General features: G+C 43.4%; 1 protein-coding gene across 1 annotated transcript in view; it reads right to left on the bottom strand.

Moving 5' to 3' along the window:
- The window catches only part of Cpvl (carboxypeptidase vitellogenic like), a 104,274-nt gene that overhangs the window by 6,080 nt on the left and 75,428 nt on the right, over positions 1-22,766 (bottom strand). The window contains exon 11 of the mRNA XM_029478808.2: positions 16,910-17,092. Within this exon, the coding sequence (XP_029334668.1) occupies positions 16,910-17,092 (183 nt within the window). The remainder of the gene's footprint in view (positions 1-16,909; positions 17,093-22,766) is intronic.

Genomic DNA, 22,766 nt, shown 5'->3' with positions numbered 1-22,766 from the left:
TGGTTTGTTGTTTGTTTGTTTATTTGTTGCTTCCTAGTCACCATGAAGTATACAGTTTTGCTTTTCTTCTAGTCTCTCTAGGTTGACCGTGTTCACAGACCACTGAGCGTGTGATCGGAGTGGCCTCTGCTCCTTTAACTCAGTTCTCTCTAGGTGGTTTTGTCACTGCGATGGAAATTTACCATCACACTAAGAAATGTTCACTGAAACATATGTTAGAAGGCCCCAAACTTCACCGAAACCCTGCCTCTGGAAATCAGATGGGCTAGATTTCAAGTATTTGCAGAAAGATGAAAAGACCTGTTACCTGCTTGCCTGCCTGTCCATACCTGCCGCATGGATTCTGGTGCAACTGGCAGGAAGGAGAGTCAAGGTTATCCACCACATCCTGGCTGGTTGCATCTACAGTAGAGTACTGAGCAGGCTCCAAAACTGTGCTGTTCAGGGTAACATCAGACCAGGGTATTTGAATTTAACTGTAGTATTGACCCACTATCTACACAGATCCCAGAATCCACAACTGTTCCTGGGTCTCAGAGATTTGGGGTGGAGAATTTGCTAAAGGTTAGAATATTCCTGATGACATTTCCTGAACTAAAACAGTTGAATGCAGAGCCCAAAACTGTGAGGAGAGGGAGTTCCTTGGTCCAACTAACAGCGTGGCAGTCACCCTGCTAGACTCTCCATCATTTGTTTATTGTCTGACTCGGTTTAGCTTCTCCACAGTGATTCGGGAACTGTTGGTTACACTTTGAATCCAAACAACAAAAAGTTTAAAAAGCAAACCCAATTCTTTGCTGGTTCCCGAAAATGCCATTAATTTTTAAAAACCATTCTCCATGGATAGACAATTCTTTAAATGGTAGACCTCACAGGACTTACTTCCCCTTTAATGAAATGGTTCTCTCTCAAATTTCAATAGATTATTAAAAGCCACTCAACAGATAAGAGAAAATATGCATTGTTGCCTAGCTGTAATATATCAATAAATAGATCTGCTAGCCAGTGTATATTTTAAATCATACAATAAATTAGTTCCCAGAGTATTAACTAAGTGCAGTTCAGACAGCTTAATTTAGAAGCATTCTTGTTGTGCTAAGCAGTCCTAATGAAAGAGAACCAAGGGCGCTAAGGAGGCTGCTGCTGGCTAATGACTTAGGAGTGGCTATTGTTTATGGTTTCCTTTGTTTTCAGGAAGCAAACTCTGTGTGCAGATTGCTTTTTTTTTTCTAGCTAAGGAAACCAAACCAGAGTCAAGAATCCAGTCTTTGAAAGGAGAGGATGCTGTCCTCAGCAGCAGGATAACGAAGCCTGCGAGTTCTTTCATAACTCCATGTTTCAGAACGGGGAACACAGAAGGGAAATGGTCTGTGGCTGAAATAAACAACACAGCCCCGGATTGTTCTAAATGATTCATTATCTCTGCATGCCTAGTCTGGTGCCTAGAAGACACCCTGCCCTCTCTAAGTGTGGAGAAGACATCACTTTCACTGGGAGATGTATCAAAATGCACACAAAAATGCACACGTCATAGGAGAGGAGGGATGAGGGAGGGAGAAGGGAAGGAGAGGAGAGACAGGTCTAAGGATGAAACGGAAGCAGTTTGGATTGAATGCACTCAGTGCCAGGGATTATGGTGAGTGGTGTGTAACCAACCATGACACGTTATTTAGCCTCAAGCGCCTTCATGTCCATCAGAAGTTGGCTCTCAGTGGTGTCCAGCGTAGTACATGCAATAGGGCATGTACCTAATCAGAATCCTAGAGAAGGAGCGGAATCAAGGAGGGCTTCCTGGACTGAGCATGGGAACTGAGTTTTGATAGGCAAAGGGGGATAGTTCAGTAGCTCAAGCAGCAAGCACTTAATCAGGCAGGTGTGAGAACCCGTGGGGCTTGCTAGGCTCAGCACTTGTGACATGGTGTCTTGCTTTGTCCCTCCTGGTTCTAACTGGGAAGTGGGGGTGGGTGGGGTGGGGTGGAGGGGAGCAGGTCTGTAGTCTGAGCAAGTCTTCTTTAAGCCAAGTAGAGTTTAGACTTCAGCCAAGGGAGTCAAGTTGGAGGCTTTAAGCACGACCAGACTTGCAGTTTGGAAAAGTACTGAGGCAAGGGTCAACGGATGAGTTTAGATCAGCTAAGGAGCTCCTGGGAAAGGAAAGAATTAAACAATGGCAGTTATAAATACAAATTTAGCATGCTCTTGTGCGGCATCCTTTAGAACACTGCCACAAGGCAACTGAGTTCCATTTGGGAATTTTCAGTGTGGGAAAGCCCTGATGGCGTTTCAATGCTCCCCTAAACGTCGCACTATTTTTATTGCTTTGTATGAATGCACTGCTGTGCTTTTTAAGTAGTTCTCTGCGGTTTCTGTGACGAGCATTAGGGAATGAATCGAACCAGGCCAACAAGAGCAGGAGACTACAAAGCAGATGTGAGAGATGGACCGGGTGTGTGTGGGGGTGGGGGAGTGGGGGGTGGGACGGGCAATGATGGCTCTCCTTCATTTTCTGGTAAGGCTTATGGCAAAGTAGGATCTCAGCAGAGCAAACCAGCTGGATCCTGTCTCCTCCTTGTCTGGATGGGCAGATGATGGAAATGAGAAGGATTCTGAAAGAAAGAATCGGGTTCTCTCTCCTGCTGTTTAAGGCTGGGCTGTAGCTGCAAGGAACAGCTGAACCCGATGATCTGACTAGTTGCTTCTTGTTACTGACTAGTTGTTTCTTATTACTGACTAGTTGGTTTTTATTGCAGAACCACTGGCTGATGGAGTTGAGTTGGAAGGGCGCTGAAGGAAGCCATTTCTGACTTTACTTTTTCTAGAATCCAGCTTTGGCAGGAGATACATAGAAAGAAACAAACACTATTACAACCAAAGCACCCGGAGACATGGGCGTTCCACAGTCAGTGCAGTTGATGGGGGCCAGAAAAGTAGGCAGCAGGAAGGCAAGAGGAAGAGAATACTAACTGCAAGCATTAAGACACAGAGAAGATGTGAAGCCTCCCTCACATAAAAAGCCCAGGTAAGTAAAAGATAACAAGGAAGAAGACCAGTGTTCAATAACCCGACCTTCTTAGACTCAAGGATACAACCAATGTGGAAGACACATGCTATCTAGTCATGTCATAGGCACAAGGAGTTGGGAGCAAGAATGTTCACAGTGAGACCATTTGTAGGCACAAAGCCTTGGGAGTGGCCTAAGGGTCCACCAGCAATAGATGGGTAAATAACACAACCGGATCATGCACTGAAAAAGAACAGCAGAACTGAGTTCATCAATGTGGGAGAACCTCGCCAGGCCAGTGTAGGCTGGCACAAGTTATATTACCACAAAACACACACCAACTGGTCCCTTTATGTGGGCTTAAGCACAGAAAGACAAAACACATACTTGTAGAAAAAGATTATGTATATAAAGGATTGTTAACACAAATAAGCAGAGGAAGAGAATGATAAACTTCAAACACAAGAAGTTTCCTTCCAGAGGTAGTAGGGAGGGAGTTGGGGAGGGAAGGCCAGGGTTATAGGAACACTGGATTTCTTAATCTGCCAGCAAAGAGAATGGCGTTGATCTCTGCTTTGTCTCACCTTCCCACAGTGTTGTGACTACGGAGCATGCCTTCACTATTTAATTTTAAACTAGAAAAAGAAAAAAAAATGCCTACTGATGCTGCCAAGCTCTCAACCAGGGATTGGTGGGAGACTTGTGGCTTTTTCTGGTCTCCCATCAGAGAGAGGATGAGGTTAGGTCCTGTCTCAACCCAGTAGGTGGGAAGGACTCCGCAAAGCAACAGAGCTGAAACAAAGACCAAAGCTGGAAGTCCCCTCACACAGCAGCTCCAGGAAGGCAGAGCTGCCAGAAGCTAAACCTTGGGACTCAGGCTGCTGTGTAAAAAAATAAAGAGTAGAAACAAAAATAAATACGGAGCTCCCCACCCTGGACAGTGCAAGCCCAGGGAGCTCGCTTTCTTGTTTTGATGCTTGCCCGCTGCCTGCTACAGTTCCCTTCCCCCCCCCCCCCCCCGCCATATGTTAGAAATTTGGTACAAATGAAAAGAAAATGAAAGGCTGGGTGCTCTTCCCTTATTGTCAACAGGTGTGTTTCAGATCATTGTTGAACCGGGAGACTCAAGGGTTTGGAAATAATTCAATACTGGATGCAGGCATGGTGAGACACATCTGTATTCCCAGCGCTGATGGAGCCAGAGGAATGTACGTTTGAGACCAGTGTGGGCTATATGGTGAGCCCCTATCTCCAAACAGGCAATTAAAAGAAAATAGGAAATAACTAACTTCTTGCTTAACTTAGACATTTTTATCAATGGAGCACTTTATAGAAAAATGAATGGCAAACTCCACCTCGGCTCTCCCTACCTCTAATTCAAATAGAGATGGTTTTCTCAACCCTCCCCCCCCCCCCCCGCAGAGAAGCAATAACTGGACACAGCTCCAGGTCAATCTGATAAGCATTACTGAAGTAATCTAATCGCTTGAACTTTTAACACGTAATATCAGTGACTGACCCCATGAACACAGAGGGGAGTTTCCTGCCCACCGAAAACAGACTAATGTAGGAGACGTCCACACAAAGAGAGGCAAATACCACGTGTTCACTGGGTGTCCAGCAGCATGCAAAGTAATCAGTGTACATTATGTCAATAATCGCAATACCAAATCTTCCTGTGAATTTTTCCTTCTCTCTTTAAGACTAAGTCTTGAGATATTGAGTGTATACACAACAATAACAATGCTCATGCAAGGGAAAACAGACCAGAGATGAACACTATTATCCGTGCCAGCCAGTTTAAGAAATCTAATGTGTCATGGGTGGGGAAGCACTGGGACAAGTCAAATAGCTTGCCTGATGTCACCCAGCTAGGGAGTAGAGCAGTGACCTGCCCAGGCATAGCATGGGTTAGATAGGAAGTATCCCTCAAAAGGCTCAAGTATTGATGCCTTTGTCCCTGGGTGATGGATCAAATCACTGGAGAAGTAATGGACATCTGGATTCAGGTCTAAACAAATAAACAGACAACTCAATCTACTGAGGAGTCTGAAACCTCACTAGTGAGAATGGCACTACTGAGAGGATGGGCCAAGTCGGAGGAAGCAGGTGACTGGGAGCAGCATGCCATCGAAGGGCGTGTCCCAGCCACTGTCCCATGCACTTTAGTAAGGCTGTGGCTTTCAACTAATGGTGAGCATAAAAGTCATGTCCAGATGTCAAAAGCAGGATCTGTGACAGTGAATCCGATATGAAAATAGCTCTTCTTTCCTGGTGAGGTACTCAAAGACACTGCCAGCACCACTGGGATGTGTTTCCTACATTCAAAAGTAAAAGGAAATGCCAAGTTTCATAATTCATAATGGAAGGAAATACTCTTTCAGCAAAGGGTTAGTAAAAATAAAGACATGATTTTTTTTTTCTTCCTTCTAAGTTCAGCAACCTCTTGAAGACAAGCCATAGAAGACCCTTGTCCTACGCTAATAAGCTTTGTGGAATAACTGGGGGGAAAAAAACCATTAAGTTTACTCATTAAAAGACTACACAGGCTGAAACAATAGACTTTCTCCCCTTTGGCATAGAAATCTACCAGCCTCTTATAGTATTTGAGCAACAATGAAAAGAAAGAAATCCTCTGTGTCCAGTGGCCCCTGGCCAGTGCTTTGGTTGAGAACCAACACTCTGGTTGGCATTTAAAGCAGACACTGCCCCATACAAGCCCTTCTCTGTCAGAGAGGAACACAGATGCACTACTATCTAAGATCACTACACACCAAACCCCCCATAATTGCAGCACAGAATAAAACTGCTAGCTTTTGAGAAAGGAAGCTGACGCTCTGAATAAATAAGAGCTTTTTTTTTCCCTACAAATCTAAATCAACAGTCTCCCAGTGATTTGAGAACAAGGCTTACTTGTAAACCAAAAATGAATGGCAAGAACTGAAGGTGGAAATTTAGCTTAAGTTTTGGCTAAAGGTTTTTGTGAATCGAGGCTGTAATGTGGACTCCACTGAGCAGTAGAGTCATCTAATCTTGTGATGTGTCTGACCACTTGCTGGTGTTTCAGGAGTAGAGCTGTGCTCTCTGATTTCTAGCTGGAAAGCTAGTCAGTAAAACAGGCTGGGATTTGGTAATATCTTTGTGGATCAGAGGAAGTTTGTCCACAGTCACCTGAGGCTCCTGCAAGATGGAGGCTGAAGTAGGGACAACAGGAACCAAAGACAACATAGTTTCTATTTTCAAATTCTTTGCCCTTAAAAGAATCCGACCTTTGTATGGGATTTTCTAGACAAAGACAACACAGTAGAAAAAAAAGATATTTTGTGACTTTTGACTGCAGACCTTAAAAGGACAGTCAATTCCCTAGTGTCAATTTGAGAGGCCCGCTGCCACGTTGTAAGGAGTTCCAGGCTAGCATGCTACCGAGGAGGCTCCAAAGACAAAGCTCCGGAGAGGGATCCCCGCTGGCTAACCCAGCTTTAGCCAAGATCCAGATGGATACAGATGTGCATGTGTGTGACCTCAACCTATCCTGTCTGAATCAAAACACCCAACAGAGCCCAGGCTATCCAATGCTTGTGAGAAATAATAAACTGTGGCCTTATGTAAATAAAGAGAGAGAGAGAGAGAGAGAGAGAGAGAGAGAGAGAGAGAGAGAGAGAGAGAAGCATTTATTGACAAGTCTTAGTCAATTCTTTTTCCCTGAGAGACGAGAGTTCCTAACTTATCTATGAATTGAAAGCCAAGGTCCAACCTATCTTTCTTTGCTCTTAAGTTAAATGTTTATTAGCGTTCAGAAGAGGGTTCATTATTATGACTATTATTATGACTTCTGTGTGTACATAGTTTGACAACATACATACCTTGCTCTTGTGAATACCCTGCCCTACTAGCTCTCTAAGGCAGAGAGAAGACAAATGTGTACTGAGCTTGAACAATTTGTAGATCACACAAAACAAGAGAGACAGTTTCCTATGTGGTCCTACCCAAACCATCAGCTCCCACTTTCTTATCCTCCAGGCCAGAGAACAGCCAAGAGCATCGTCTGGCGGCAGACACACTAAATATGGTCAGACTCCTGTCAAGGAATGCAGCGAGTGGAAGTCTTCATCTGGCAGTGTCCCAGCCCTGAGCCTATCTCAAGATGATGGTCACCATGACCTGCCCACATGTGATAGCTGAGTGGTTGGGGTATTTTGGCCTATGAGAAACATCCTGATGGAAGTCCTCTTCCATAGCTCCCTCTGGCTTATCTTGCCTGCATCTTATTTTATCTTCCATCTTTCCAGCCCTCCTTTCCTGCTTCTACTACCATTGGTCCTTAGGACATAATCCTTAAAGTCCTTAACATCTGCTTTTGGAGACCCCGATTGTAGCTTCCATGAGGTCTTACTCATTGCCAATGATTTCACAGACAAAGCAAACCAAAAAACAAACAAACAAACAAAAATTCCCAGGTGTGATGATTTGTATACTCTTGGCCCAGGGAGTGCCACTATTATAAGGTGTGGTCCTGTTGGAGTAGGTGTGTCACAGTGGGTGTGGGCTTTAAGACCCTCATCCTAGCTGCCTGGAAGTCAGTATCCCCATAGCAGCCTTCCAATGAGGATGTAGAACTCTCAGCTCTGCCTGCACCATGCCTGCCTAGAATCTGCCATGCTCCTGCCTTGATGATAATGGACTGAATCTCTGAGCCTGTAAGCCAGCCCCAATTAAATGTTGTCCTTATAAGAGATGCCTTGCTCATGGTGTCTGTCCACAGCAGTAAGATCCTAAGACACCAGGTCTGGAGACATAGAACCCAAGAGTCAGGACACACCTCTCTACAGAAGGCAACAGTGTTTCGGGATGGGTAGGGATGAAGATCTTTTTTAAACAAGTGCTGTAACAAATCCAGGGCACATTCTGAGTATTAATCTATATCTGGTAATATAGACATAGGTATATTTGTTCTGAATATTTTTATTTACTCTGTTTGTAAACAGAGTTTACTCTGTTTACAATGTACATAGGTGTATTTGTTCTGAATATTTTTATTTACTCTGTTTGTAAAGAACTTATCTTCTCTTACCTAGTTAAAAGTCAAAGTTGTATGGATTACTCTTTGCCTCCTTTTATCATGTCAATACCACCAAGGGCTTGCTGAAGACCTTTTTGAAGTCAATCGTCCATAACAATCTCTCATAATATTTAAAATTGTAAAAACAAAACAAAAATCAATAAATTGTCAACGGGGAAATACAGGTATGGGGTTTTGGTGTTTTCTGGGTGTCTTTCCTCAAAGTCAAAGTCAAAGCATCTTCGCTGGAATTTCATTTCCATCTTCACTGGAATTTGATGACCATGCCCACTTATTCTTTTTTTAATTATGTGTGGTCACACACACACACACACACACACACACATCTACTCTTTAAAGTTAGTTTTAAAACTGTGCAGCTGGACAGCTGAGGTGGTCTTATTTTCTGTCTGCACATTCGTGCCTCTCTCTCTTTCCTCCTCCTCCTAAGAGGTACGCTTGCCTTTAGGGAACAAAGTCTTGTATGTGGTCTGGATGCACTGCCAAGTACTATGGACATCACCGCTGCAGATGCACCCCATGGGCAAGCAGGCAGCCTTGGGTCTGCTCACCAGAGTATCCCATTCCACTCTGCTTCCCTGTCCTCGGGCATCTCAGCACTCTCTGCGGCACAGTGGAGAGATCCAGACGTCCTGCCTAACATACACTATGACGGGTCTTTAAAGCACTGAACAAGTTTCTCAGGTAAAGCTTCCAGTTCCCCATTTATAAATGAGTAAATGTATCACCGTAGATTACAGAGCAGCACCAGGGATTCCATAAACCCAAGGATAAAGACGCACCTGGCAGGCCACAGCTCGAGGTGCTCTCGCTAATGCAGGAGCACTGTCAACCATCCTTAGCATCTCCCTTGCACCCCATCACATCCCTACAGAGTAACTGTCCTTATTCTGGGTTTGCAGAACAGGTAACTGGCCCATAGCTGGTAACTGGCCCATAGCTAGTAAGTGGCCAAACTAAATTCAAACCAGGCTTATCTAAACCAATAGTCGGCCTTGTGCTCACTAACCAATGACCTGCATCTAACATCACCAATCTCCAGAAGAGTCAAGCTCGGAGCCACTGTGTCCCTTCCCTTCCCGACAAACATCAGGGTGGGTATTTTCCAGAAGTTCCTGAGACTGTTGCAGATCTCAAGTCTGAGGGATCTGAGGATAGACTTCCCTCGGGGTCTGGTATAAGCTTGTCTGGGGATATGCTGCAGGGACTGGAGGTTCTTAGGACAGCTGGGAGGACAGAGGCCATGAGCACACTTCCTCTGAGCCTCACTAGCTTTTTAGTGACACAAACGCAGAGTGAGCAACGTCTCTCTGCCCGGAAGCCTGTCTTTATGGCCTGGACATTCCTAAGCTTATTTGTCCATCTCTATTTAAAGCTGTGAATCAAGCACCAAGCAGGTAACCTGGTGACAGTGATAAGCCACGTTCTCACAGTAAAGCTACTAACAGGACACCGTGTTTCCAGGGCCTCGCTGGCCTGAACCCATCCTATCACTGCCTTTTGAAAGTTCTCCTGCAGCTGTAAATAAATATGCCTTTAAAATCTCTTAGCAACTTCCAATTGCACAAACACTAGAGCATACACCCCTGAACCCAACACCAGTCCCCACCACTCTCTTCCAGTTCTTTCCCAGCTCCCCTTCAGCTTTGGACCATGAGTCAATGTGCAGCTCAGGTCTCTTATCCAAGTCCTCATCCACGTTCTCTCTGCTTACTTAGCCACTTCTGACCTTTGTTAGTTAATTAATACCCCAGGTTCCTAGTTAAACCTCTTCTTACCAGTGGATGAAGCTGTCCTCACCTCCAACCCAGCTCTACAGCTCTCTTAAAACCCAGTGTCCTATGTCTACAGGGCACTGTAACCACCTGGGATTCAGTTGGTGCTTTAATTAAGACAGTCAAGTCTACAGTCTCCAAGGTCTCGTGCCCCAGGACACTACTGTGATCCCACCTTTCCATCATCAGGCATGAAGTAAGAAAGCATGGAATCAGAAGCAGGACTCTTAGAATCCTATTTCATCAGCAGTAAGAAATGGGACTAAGAATTGAGGAGAGGAGGTGGCAGTGGTGGCTTGAATGGAAGTGCCCCTGGAGTCCTGGAGCACTTCATCCTTAGGTGGTAGCACTATTTGAGGTTTGGGTGGTACAGTCTTGCTGGAGGAAGTGCGTTACCAGGTATAGGCTTTGAGATGAAAAGCCTTGTGCCCTTTCCATCTCTCTCTCTCTCTCTCTCTCTCTCTCTCTCTCTCTCTCTCTGTCTCTCTCTCTCTCTGTCTCTCTCTCTCTCTCTCTCTCTCTCTCTCTCTCTCTCTCTCTCTCTCTCTCTCTCTCTCTCTCCTACTTACATTTGAAGATGTGAGCCCTCAGCTACCTGCTCCCCCACCATACCAGCTGCTTGCTGCCATGCCTCCCTCCCATGGTGAACTCTCACCACACTGGAACCATAAGTCAAAATGAACTCTTAATTCTATGAGTCAGTTTAACTGTGGTGTTTCATCCAGCAATTGAAAAGTAACAAACACAGAAACAACTTATACTTAGCTTCTGGTACTTGGTGTCCTCACTTGGACAGTAAGATCTATGTTCCAGTTGTAAGAAGCTACCTAGTTGAAATAACTCATCCCTCGGGCCCTAAATGAATGTAGATTGATTCTGATACTTAAAATGTATAGTACAATACTTATGGCTAGCTGAGATCAAGTAAGTTAGATTATGTAATTATGTATTAATTATGTAAAAGTTAATGTTGACAGAATTCTCACTCAGAAAAATCTACTGAAGAATGAAAATAGGCAGGTAATTCAAGATTGAACGATCTTCACATGGAGAGTAATTAGTGTCAATAAATGTTTTCAGTAAATATTCAAAAATGGATATGATTAAACTGTTTTCTTCAAAATATTTAGCTTAATGAAGTTTAAAATAGAAACTTGTTCCTCGAGCAGTTCATCAATGTAGCTAGAAACCTAATAAATTTTTAACAGAAAATTTTAAAAATTTCTCAATGAGTCAGAATAACCTCAGGGGAAAAATCCTTGGAGCCTAGTGGGGACCTGTGATCCTGGCTACCCAGGAAACGGAGGCAGGAGGATCACAAGTTTAAGGCCAGCCTCAGCAGTGGAATGAGACCTTGTCTACAAATACAAGTGAAAAGGGAGTCACGGATACAGCTCAGAGGTAGAGCACTTGCCTGGCCTAGGGAAGATCCCAGCTCTGAAGCAAACAAAAACCAACCAGCGAATCATTCATGAACTGGCACGATGTATTCCTTTCCTACCTCCAGTCTCTCATCCCCAACAACCACCAAGCAGCTCCAAGGCACTGAGCTGGAGTTGGTGGGATGGGGTGGTCTTCCGGGCATGCTTAAATCATATAGGCAGAATGCAGGTTCCCTGCTGTGAGGCAACCCCACCCTATAGCCAGCCTATGTGGACCTCCTGCTTCTTCTGTTCATCTTTTGGAAACCAGCTCAGTACCATTTTGTCTTTCAGTGTGTCTTACCTTCACAGAAAGAGTCAGATGGCTTAGTGTGAGAGCAGCCATGGTTTTCTGACTGGTGAGTGGCCAATTCCTCTTTCTACCTCTATGACACACACCTCCCTGAGCGTCAGTCTGGCTGCCTTAGTTGGTAGATTTATGCAAGATGTAAAAAGAACATGTGTGCAGTCTCAGGTAGTGTAGCAATTAGCAAGACTGATGTGTGGGCAACCAGGAGCAGGTGGCTGAGGAGATCTCTGTGTGCTTCTGAGATTTGGATCTCTCAGATGAGGTCCAGTGGGTCAGGAAGGAGGTACCATCTATCTGCCCTTCATAGCTCAGAGTACATATCTGCCCCCGTAGCCCAGATATCAACATCTAGCTTCCCCTTATGGGTTGGCTTTGAATGAAAAGTACTTTCTTAGATCATGAATTCCACCCTTTATAATTCTCCTTTTGCTATATGCATCCTTGTAAGCAACCCCTGTAATGACAATAAAAGTAGAAAGAGCAACGCTCTCTGTGAATCACGTCAAAGGTTCCTGGCAGGAAGACAGAGGGACATCTGGGAAGTTTATGATCCAAACACCGACTAATTTCGCCTCTGGAGATGATACTCTCCCACCTTGCAGGATCGTGTTTCTCTGGTGTCTCCCCCTTCTAAGAGCAGGAAGGACATTAAATAAAGGCCCTACCTTTATGCATTCATTTGACCTTAGGTGCATAAAGGTCACACACAATGCATTCATTAGGGGTAGGGTTATAGTAATTGGATAAGTGTGTTTGTACATGTGTGTACACAAAATGTGGTCGGGGCAAGCAGGCTACATGAAATCTTCAACACATGAACAGCTGGGTTAACCAACATGTTTAAAATAGAAGTTTTTCAAAAAAGTATACTGAACCAAAAGAAAGACCAGTAGAAAAGAAACTTGAAGCATAAAGAAGAATGTGGCATGGTCTTTTCTGCATTGTTGTGGTGGTGGTGGTTGCTGCTTTGTGTGTGTGTGTGTGTGTCTGTGTGTCTGTGTGTGTGTGTGTCTGTGTATATGAATGTGGGTGTTTAAATGTGTGTATGTGTGTGTAAATGTGTGTGTAAATGTGTATGTATGTGTGTATAAATGTGTGTGTATAAATGTGTGTGTGTAAATGTGTGTGTATATAAATGTGTGTGTAAATGTGTGTGTATGTGTTGGGGTGATTCTGGGGGATCTTTTGGTAATTATTTTTCTTTCTTTCCAGGCTAGGGGATCAAACCCAGGGCCTTAGCTGGGTGAACACTCAACACCTAAACACAGTCTTAGATGAAAGAGAGAGAAAGAGAGAGAGAGAGAGAGAGAGAGAGAGAGAAAGAACAGAACATGACCAGCCCATGAAGGAGTAGAAGCTGAGAACTGTATAAACATGACAAACAACAATACGACTTAAAATATTAGTTTCCAAAAGCTAAAGGAACCCAGGCAGGATGCACACCCAGTGTCCTGGTTTCTGCATGGTGGAAGCAGCATGGAGAGGAGAGTTTACCTCAGCTTACAAGTCCTGCTAACAGTGGATCATGGAGGGAAGCCAGCACAGGAGCCATGAGGAGTGCTGCTTGCTTCCCCTGGCTTCCTGCTTTGCTTTCTTATGGACCACATGCCCAGAGGTAGCACCACTCACAGTGGGCTGGACCTTCTCACAGGGGTCCTTACCCCAATATAAATAAATAAATAAATAAATAAGCAAGCAAGCAAGCCAGCCTTACAGACTTACAGCCATTTCTGATGAAGGCATTTTCTCAATTGCCATTGTCTCGTCCCAGGCATTCTAACTTGTTTCAAGTTCGAATAAAACAAGACAAGACCCACTCAATGCTGACAGCAAGAGGGACTGTCATCCTCATACCTCAAAGGTCAGAATAGTAGAATTGCTAGAAAACAGCACACAGGTAATCTTGAACGGTGATAATCGGAACAAAATCACCTTCAAAGCAGGATCAAGAAAGCGAGTGTCTGACGTGTCATCACAAGGGTACAGGAGATGGACAGAAGCCACAGTCTTCAGGAGTTCACAGGAAACAACTAAAGCCCATTGCACTAGACACGGCCTTCCCAATCGAAGGAGACAGAAAGGCACAAACAGGCAAAAATAGAGAGCATGCTGTCAATGTACATTTTAATAATAAATACTAAAGAAATCTTTTGAAGGGACAAGAAATGCACAAAAGGCTGATGTTTTCTCACAGGTTAAATGTGTGGTGGATTCTCAGTGAGTGCGGGTTGGACCAAATGCTGTAAGCAGTGCCTGTGTATAGGAGACGTAGAAGTGTTGTGTTTTTAATAGCAAAAACCCTGGGAAATGGGCAAAGATGTAACTATTCTGAGGTTCTCACATTTATCTGAAAAACAGTAAAATTCTAATTTATATTAGTATTAAATAAGCCTAGAATTCATATTGTGCTAGTACTGTTAAAAAAAAGCAACAATTTCAAAAGAATGATAACTCACAAATGTATTGCTGGAAATAATAAAATGACATAAAGCTCCAAAGAGTTTTAAACTAAAGGAAACAGAAACATAGAGCCAAAGGGACAATACAACAAGACAGTAGATTTAAAAATCAGTGATTACATTAAATGCAAATGTGCAACTCTAAATTCAAAATATTGTCAGGATCCACAAAAAATAAAACCCACTATACTGCATTAAAAAGTATGTCGTAAATATGGAGCAATAAAATGACAAGAAGGGAAACACTGATAAAAAGAAAAGTATCCCATGTGTACACTTTCAAAAGAAAGGTGGCATAGTTGCTCTACCATCAATCAAGTCGCCTTAAGACGAGAAGCATTGCTATAAACAAACAGGATAGTTCATAAGAAAGGAAGATTTAGTGCCAGGAATGTGGAACAAGGAGTTTGTGACTGTAGGCAGTGAACAGCACAAAGGAAAAACAGAACAAACTTCAAATATGGCAACAGATTTTAAGAGATCTCTCTTGTTAACTGTGGGCAAGAAAAGATAAGGGAGGGAGGGAGAGGTGGAAGGAAGAGACACACCCACACACACAGAGGAGTGAGAGAAACAGAGATAGAGGAAACCAGAGACATAGAGAGAGAGAGAGACGGGGTGGGGTAGGGAGAGGAGAACTGTTCTACACAGCTCTAAAGCCTATGAAGTACAATGACCATCAGGGCAGGCAACATCTGAGGGTGTGAGAGTAGATTTTCCTTGGCCAAACTAGCAGCCATCCAATTAGGCTGAAAGCCCACTCAACAGGAGAAACTTCCTGCCTGGTTTTATAAACCTAGCCAACCAAGCAACATGGCTGTTGAGGTCATAGAACTTAGAGAAGAACATTCCCCTGCCAATTCTCTAAACTAGTATAACCACCAAGTACATTCCAGAAATCAGTAACTGATCAAATGTGGAGAACAATGGACTGGGCGTGGGGATGCCTGCTGACAGCACAGCCCTTATACCTAGAGTTCATGGAACATTGTAGCAGAGGTTATGGAAAGATTGTAAGAGCCAGAGGACAGGACATCTGCCTCCAGATAGTGTCTTCTATATCAGACAGAGTTATTCCCATGAAATTAACACTATGGCCACCTGAAGAAGACTCACGTAAGAACAGCACCCCTTGACATCCCAGCATAGATGGAGGAAATCTCACAAGGCCCTAATCCCAAAGAAGAGCAACAGCCAACTAGTGACTAATAAGAAAGATTGAGTCAATCCTTTCAGGGATGAGTCCTCCATTAGGCTATATAGTCTCACGTAATCAGCCTTAAATGCATATACCTATGAGCAACACTGAACGGACTCATCAGCTTATATTCATATATTCATATGTGTATATGTGCATGTATAACAATAATTTGAAGAAGAGGTCATGAACTTGAGAGGCACTAGGGGGCACAGGAATTATGGGGGAAGGCTGTCTGGGAGTGATTTTGAATTTTTCAAATAATAAGTGTAAAAAAAATGTTTTTAAAAGACCTTAATTGACATAAAAAGCATTACAACTAACAACCAAAGAATGTGGTTGCTTTAAAAGTATACAGAAAATGTTTGCTAAAACAACCACTTTGAAAGCCAGAAAGTAAATTTTAAATGGTTGAAACCGGAAAGGATATGTGGGTTTTTAAACCACAAAGCTATGATAGCGTATATCCCCTTCTGCTTATAGTAAATTCAAGAAAGGAAGAGTCACAATGCTTGAAAATTAAACACTACACTTTAAAACAGCCCACTGGCCAAAGGGGATAAAACACAATGGGAATTGTAAATACCTTAAATCATTGAAACTGTAATGCATCTCTGTGTAGACTTAATACCAAGCTTAACCTATATATAACAGACATTGAATGCACATAAAGTATAGGCTGAAGCTTCATCATCTAAGCCTCTGTCTTAAAGAATTTTAAATGATAACAAATAATTCAAAATAAAGATAATAATATGATAAAGGCATAAATAATAAAATAGGACACAAAACTACAATGGAAAAATCAACAAAGGTAATATTATTTGTTACTTGAAATCAGTAATAATTTCATTTTGCCTCAGGCAAGAGAGAAATAAATTTCTGATATCACTACAGGTCTTTAGGAGGACTTAAATGAAAGTTGCAAGAGCTCATAAATTCTAAATTTTTAGGTGAAATTGAGTAGTTTGTGGGGGAAAAAAACCCTAAAGCCTATAATAATGTTTTCTTAGAAACAGGAAAAATCCATTAATCCTCTGTTAAACTGAATACATGATTTGAAGACTTTTCTTCATGGTCAGACGGCCTTACCTGTACAGTTCCCTAACACTGACAGTTATTACTGGACACTAGAATGGGAAATGCTGACTGAGGCATGTTACAAAATTCACAAAAGACTGTTTTCAAAACTCGAAGAGAAAACTCCAGGAGTAATACTTAAGCTCTAAGTGGAAGTCACTCTGCAGAGACTGTGGGTCAGCTAGCAAGAGATCTTATTCTAGTTATTTCTCCATATGGCTTATAAAAACATGTTCACATATGGTGGGAAGAGGTTGCACTGAATTTTCTTCAAATAACTGGTCAAGTTCCCTTTGATTCCCAAACAGACTGGGATTTTCTCATTAATGTTGCTCCACTTTGAACTTTTCTATCATTTCATTATGTCTTCTGAGATGCCTAGACTTCTGTCTGTGATGACATCTGTGATCTTAACTTTGATAATGGTGCCATACCTTCTCCGTTGAAGACGGCTACAGAGCACACATACTTACACCTTTACTGTTTATGGCTTTGCTCACAGACAGCTGTAGCTTACTGGCCTTCATGCTTTGTGTTTAAATTTACCAACCTAATCCCACGACCTGTGTGCCCCAACTGTTTGCATACCTGATGGAATTTGCCCACACGCCGCACATAACCGGCCACTTCATTATCAGATTTGAAGATCTTCCAGACCTTTCGACGTGCTCTTCTGTATGCTCGTGATCCCTTCCAGTCCATGGCCATCAAGGAGCGCTCTGTCAGGGCAGCCGCCACGATGATGTCCAGTTGGCCATTGTAGATGAGAACCTGAAATGAATTCCAACTGTCAGCAAACATGAAATTCAGAAGGAAATTCAAGGGGCAGATTCAGGGATAGAGGGTGAAGCTGAAGCAGACAGAGGTCCCTAGAGGCTGCCCTAGCAGATCTGATGCTCACTTGCTCCCAGATCACCACACACACCAACAACCTGAAAGAAACTCCGATCCCATCTCAGCTAGTAACAGCCTTCCAAAATTAACTTATCAAAGTCAACAGACAACTGTGTCCCAAAAGATAAGTAAAGAGGTTTTCCTGGACTCCAGTCTCCAATTTGGTCTGAATGCAGACCTCTGATTGAGTTCTCAAATTGAATTTCACTGTGTATGCTATCTCTGCCTTCATGATGCAGCCTTCTTAAAAGATTTAAAACAGAACTTAAAAGCTCTGTGTGTGTGTTTGTGTGTGTGTGTGTTCATGTGTGCATAAACAAGGAGGTTACATTGTAATGGAACCAAGAGACACTACACTTTGAAGTCTGTATTCCTCAGTCCGCCTGTGTCAGGTTTGAAGCAGTTACAGCTTCTTGAAACAGGAAGATAGATGCAAACTCTCAAATCCATTGACCCCATGCTACTTCTCAGGCTTTACTATGTCATATCCATCCATGCAAAGGAGTCCTTCCTTTCCAGAACAAATCTTTCCCTCCCACATAAATGGAGACCATAGAGAATGCCTCGACAGCTTGCTTTCTCCCACACAACTCAAACCTTGCATAGAAAGGATTTATAAATATGGATACTCGCTGTTCCCTGTAACCCCATTTTGCACTCTACAAAAAGAAAGAAAGAAAACTAAGAGGCATACAACTATGCATGTTGAGTCTCATCATAACCAAGAACTTAACGAAAGCCAACAGCCTGTAACTGGTGAGTAGCTAAGTGTTCGGTGGCTTAGGAGTTCTCTGGACTGATATAAAGTCATTTAAGTGAGGTGGGATACGCTTATCCTAGATTTGAAATACGACTGCTGAAAGTCAGACATAAGCCACATCACAATGACCTCACACTCTCTCTATACAAACACACACACATGTGAAAGGAAACGTTTGGAAAATGATGCGGCTCCTTAATTCACACGGTAAAGACCTGAGCCACTTCCTCCCTTACCTTTTGTAATTCTGACATTGCTCTCGTGGGACTAACCTCGTCGTCACTATAAAGCATCGACATTTCACCCAAAGGAGAGGTTTTTCCTAGATTCTGTGCAACCTTTGATCTGCTCTCAGGCTCTGTTTTGGCCTTTGGTTCTGTCTTCAAATTGGCTATCAAGTGCTCTGCCACATGTTTCCATCTCGGCGTGGCACAGACTTCCTAAAAGGCTTTAACATAATTAAAAAGCCCAGGACTTTGACACACTCCCAAGCCTCAGATAGAGGTGGGATAGGATTCAGGCTAAGATGAAAGAGTCCTGGGCCTCCACCACAGGAACATGTTGCCTTTCATGTTGCTCAGTCACCCTCGCCACCCCCTCTCCAACACGGGAACGCAAAGGGAAAAGTCCTTGATAGATTTAAGGCCATTTTTAAAGATTTGACTCAACTGAGCAATAAAATATTTGCTATTGTTTATACAAAACACCGCCTCAAAGGCTCCCAGTACTTATGGCCTGCACAAAGCCTCCAAAGTATGGAAACAATTACCCGTGGTGGGGACCAGCGGACAAAGCTCAAATTCCTCACTGTTCTCAGAAGGCCTCATTATGGCTGATTAACAAAGATAATCATGTACAAAACAAGTCTCCTTCCAGAGTTCAGTGAAAAGATGCAGATTTATTAGCAATTTGCCAGGTTGTCCATTCATCTGGGCTCTTCGTGGCCACACTGCAAACCAGCATCTTCTCTCAGAAGTCATTGAGAGCTATTTTTTAAAATTATCATCACTGTATCTTTTTTATTTTACACACACACACACACTTTATACACACAGTTTACACACACACACACACACACACTGTCTTCAAACACACCAGATGAAGGTATCAGATCCCAATACAGACAGTTGTGAGCCACCATGTGGTTGCTCGGAATTGAACTAAGGCCCTCTGGAAGAGCAGCTGGTGCTCTTAACCACTGAGCCGTCTCTCCAGCCCTCATCACTGGATCTTAAAAACCAATGTAAGATTTTTTTTCTGTTGTTATTGTTGTTGTTCACTTATTTCTTGCTTCATTCTTAAGGGACAATAACTAAAGTCATAGCTTAGAGGCTTGTCTTCTCAGTATTACAGGATATGTTTGCTGATCTAAACTGAAACACAGCCTACCCCTGACTGTTTTCCTTATTATTCCAAACTCTTCACAAACCAGAACACCGACATTCTAGAACAAGGCAATGAGGATCCAAGATGCACAATCCTTGCGTGTGCAGAGTGATGTAGATAGCTCACCTTGGGGAGCAGCCAATGAATATCCTCTTTTCAAGGCAGGGCAATTACTTTTAATTTCTAAAAGGCACACAAATCAAATGCAGCCAAAGAGAAATCAAATAAATGCTTGTGACCATCTTGGTTGCCATCTTGGCTAGCCTAAGAGAAGTCTAAATATTTTTGCTGAAGCATGATCCTGCAGGTGTCTATGAAGGTGTTTCCAGAGATAACTGGGGTGTAGGTTAGTGAACTTAATGGGTGTCTTAGTTAAGGTTTCACTGCTGTGAAAGGACACCATGACCAAGGCAACTCTTATAAGGCCAACATTTAATTGGGGCTGGCTTACAGGTTCAGAGATCCAGTCCATTATCATCAAGATGGGAACATGGCAGCATCCGGGCAAGCATGGTGCAGGAGGAACTGAGAGTTCTACATCTTCATCTGAAGGCTGCTAGCAGAATATTAGCTTGCAGGCAGCTAGGATGAGGGTCTTAAAGCCCACACCCACAGTGACACACCTACTCCACCAGGGTCACACCTTCTAATAGTGCCACTCCCTGGGCCAAGCATACACAAACCATCACAATAGGGAAACACGTTCCTTCAACATTGAATGGAACCCTCTAACACACTGGGGGACCGGATGGAACAAAATGTCAAGAATAGCGGGAGCCTGTGAGCTCCATGCTCCATCTTCAGCAGATGAGGTGTGGTATTGCCATTGCCCAGAGACGCCAGACTCTGATCCTCCAGGTTTTCAATGCACATTCACACCTGTCAGTCCCTGGGGACTGGGTGCGTGGCTTCTTGGTCTTTATCAGGCAACCTCTGGACTGAATGAGTTGGTCAAAGAGCCCAGAATCCAGTGGCAGTGAGTGGAGAAGCCCAGATAGATGCTTGTAGTCAGGAAGCCACAAGTGCATGCCATCTATCCACATCCAGAGAGACACAGAGAGTTAGGGCTGTGCTGGGTACCATATGCCTACAAACAGTGAAAGATGCACACTCACCCTGGCTGCTCCCACACTGGTCAATAGAGATCTAATTCTATCTGTCCTAGACTGAGGAGTTTCCCAGGATCAGGACTTTCAGTGCTAAGAGCAGGGAGTCACAGAAACTTTCCCACTGGGTATGCAGGTAATTAAAGCAAAGGAAGTCTAGAGACAAGGAGAACAGAGAGATGTGAGATTTTAGCTACACATCCTTGTCCATAGTACATCGGATTAAGCGTGGAGCAAGGAAAGACAGTTGGAGCTGTTTTTCAGAGACCAGAGATAAACCAGGCAACACCCTGAACACCCCAGCCCCACACCACACGCTTGCCTGTCAGCTGTGAGGCTGACAAAGGGCAAGTCATTCTTGGAGCATTTCCCTTGCTCTGTGGAGGGCCAGCTGGTTAGCTCAATAGAACTGGTTGTTGTGTACTAACATGGAAACATGCTTATTGTATGGAAAAAGTCGATCAAAACCTGCAGCCTACTTGTTTATACCCTGTCATTGCCATGTTTTTAAACCACGTGCATCCTTTCAATCTAAGAGAGAAGGAGGAAACGTGATGGCAGCTGCAAGGAACCAAAGGATGTTCAATTTGTTTGTGCTTGATCGGCATCCGAGTCTTTTAGGTCACATGGTAATAGTACTGTCCTAATGAAAAACTGCCTAACAGGCAGGGATACTCAGGGCAAGCCAGGTGCTGCAGTTTGACAAAGGATATGACTGGGGTAAGAACCGGCAAACTTCCAATATTACCAGTCCCCAGATTTTCATAGCAAATAGATAAAACAACTTCATGTTGGTTCATAGAAAACCTCATCCCTAAAATGAAGTGTTCAGAATAGAACGGTTAAGTGATAAGGGTGGCAATTGTCTCTTCATCTTTGAGAAAAGGTAGAGGGTGGACCAGTGGGTGACTCGGCCGGCAAAGTGTCTTGTCACCAAGCTTGACTGACTGACTTTCACACCTGGAACCTATGCACAGAAGGAGAGAAATTTCTTCATTTTAGCTCTCTATTATTACATCCATGTGTCCTGAGGCACAGCCGTCCACGAGTTCATAGATCACACATACATAAATACATTTAAAAAGTGCAAAAACACAGCAGAGCAAACGTGTTTTAATCTGTATTCTGTGCATCCCTCTAAACATGGTGTTATTCTTACTGAGGCAGGGGCTACAGACAATGTAGCTACTGTGTTGCTATGGAAGCCACGAGAATATGAAGTATTTGGTGACTCATGGATCCCAGATCTCCAAATTCTTACCTACAACTCCTTCAGAAAGCAACTGAGTCCTTCTAAAGGAGAAAATGCTGATCCCTATGACTAAGTGATCAGTGCCCCTGGGAACTGCAGGCGGGTGAATGTGAAACCCAGTTCTTGCCTCCATCAGCAACCTTGGGCACTTTGTCCATCTCTCCTGAGGGTGGCTTTCCTTGATTTTTATTATAATTTTGTTTTTAGTATGTATTCATTATTAAAATCCTAGGTCTCATCATGATTTCTGTGTTCTGTTCATTTTTACCCCCACATCACTCTCCTAGCCATCCCTTTCCTTCCTACTTCTTCTCCCTGTTTACACACACACACACACACACACACACACACACACACACCTATAATGTACATAGGAAAGAAAACATCTGACATTTATTTTCTGAGCATAGTTTCTTATAACGTGATCTTTCATTCAATCCACCTTCCTGCAAGTGCAAAATTCTGTTTTCCTTTCTGGCTCAATCAAACTCCACCCTGTATGCATCTATTCAACCTTTGCTTTATCTGCACGTGCTGACGGACATCAAGGCAGAGTCCGTAACTTCACTGTTGTGGACAGTGCTTCAATAAGCATGGACGTACACGGGCCTCTGTGGAATGCTTGTTTTGTATTCCTCTGCTATGTACCCAGGTGTGGTGCAGCTGTGCCATGTGGCACTTCTATTTTTAGTTTTCTCAGGAACCTCCATAATGACTTCCATAATGGATGTGTCAGCTTACATTCCCCCAAAACAACATAGAAAGTTCCATCACCAAGACCACCCTGTCCTTGCTCGCCAGCATTTGTCCTCAGTTTTATTTTTTACGATGACCATTCTCGGTGGGAGGGGGGGATGGAATCTCCACTGAGTTTTTTGTTGGTCCTGGTTTTGTGTGTGTGTGTGTGTGTGTGTGTGTGAGAGAGAGAGAGAGAGAGAGAGAGAGAGAGAGAGACAGAGACAGAGACAGAGACAGAGACAGAGACAGAGACAGAGAGAGAGGCAGAGCAGGAGTGTATATTTACGTATATAGGCACACACATGCATG

The sequence above is a fragment of the Mus caroli genome, unplaced genomic scaffold (assembly GCF_978045245.1).
Source record: "Mus caroli unplaced genomic scaffold, Mus_caroli_1 scaffold_7, whole genome shotgun sequence".
In the NCBI taxonomy this organism is placed as follows: Eukaryota; Metazoa; Chordata; class Mammalia; order Rodentia; family Muridae; genus Mus; species Mus caroli.
This window is presented reverse-complemented; position numbering and strand designations above follow the sequence as displayed.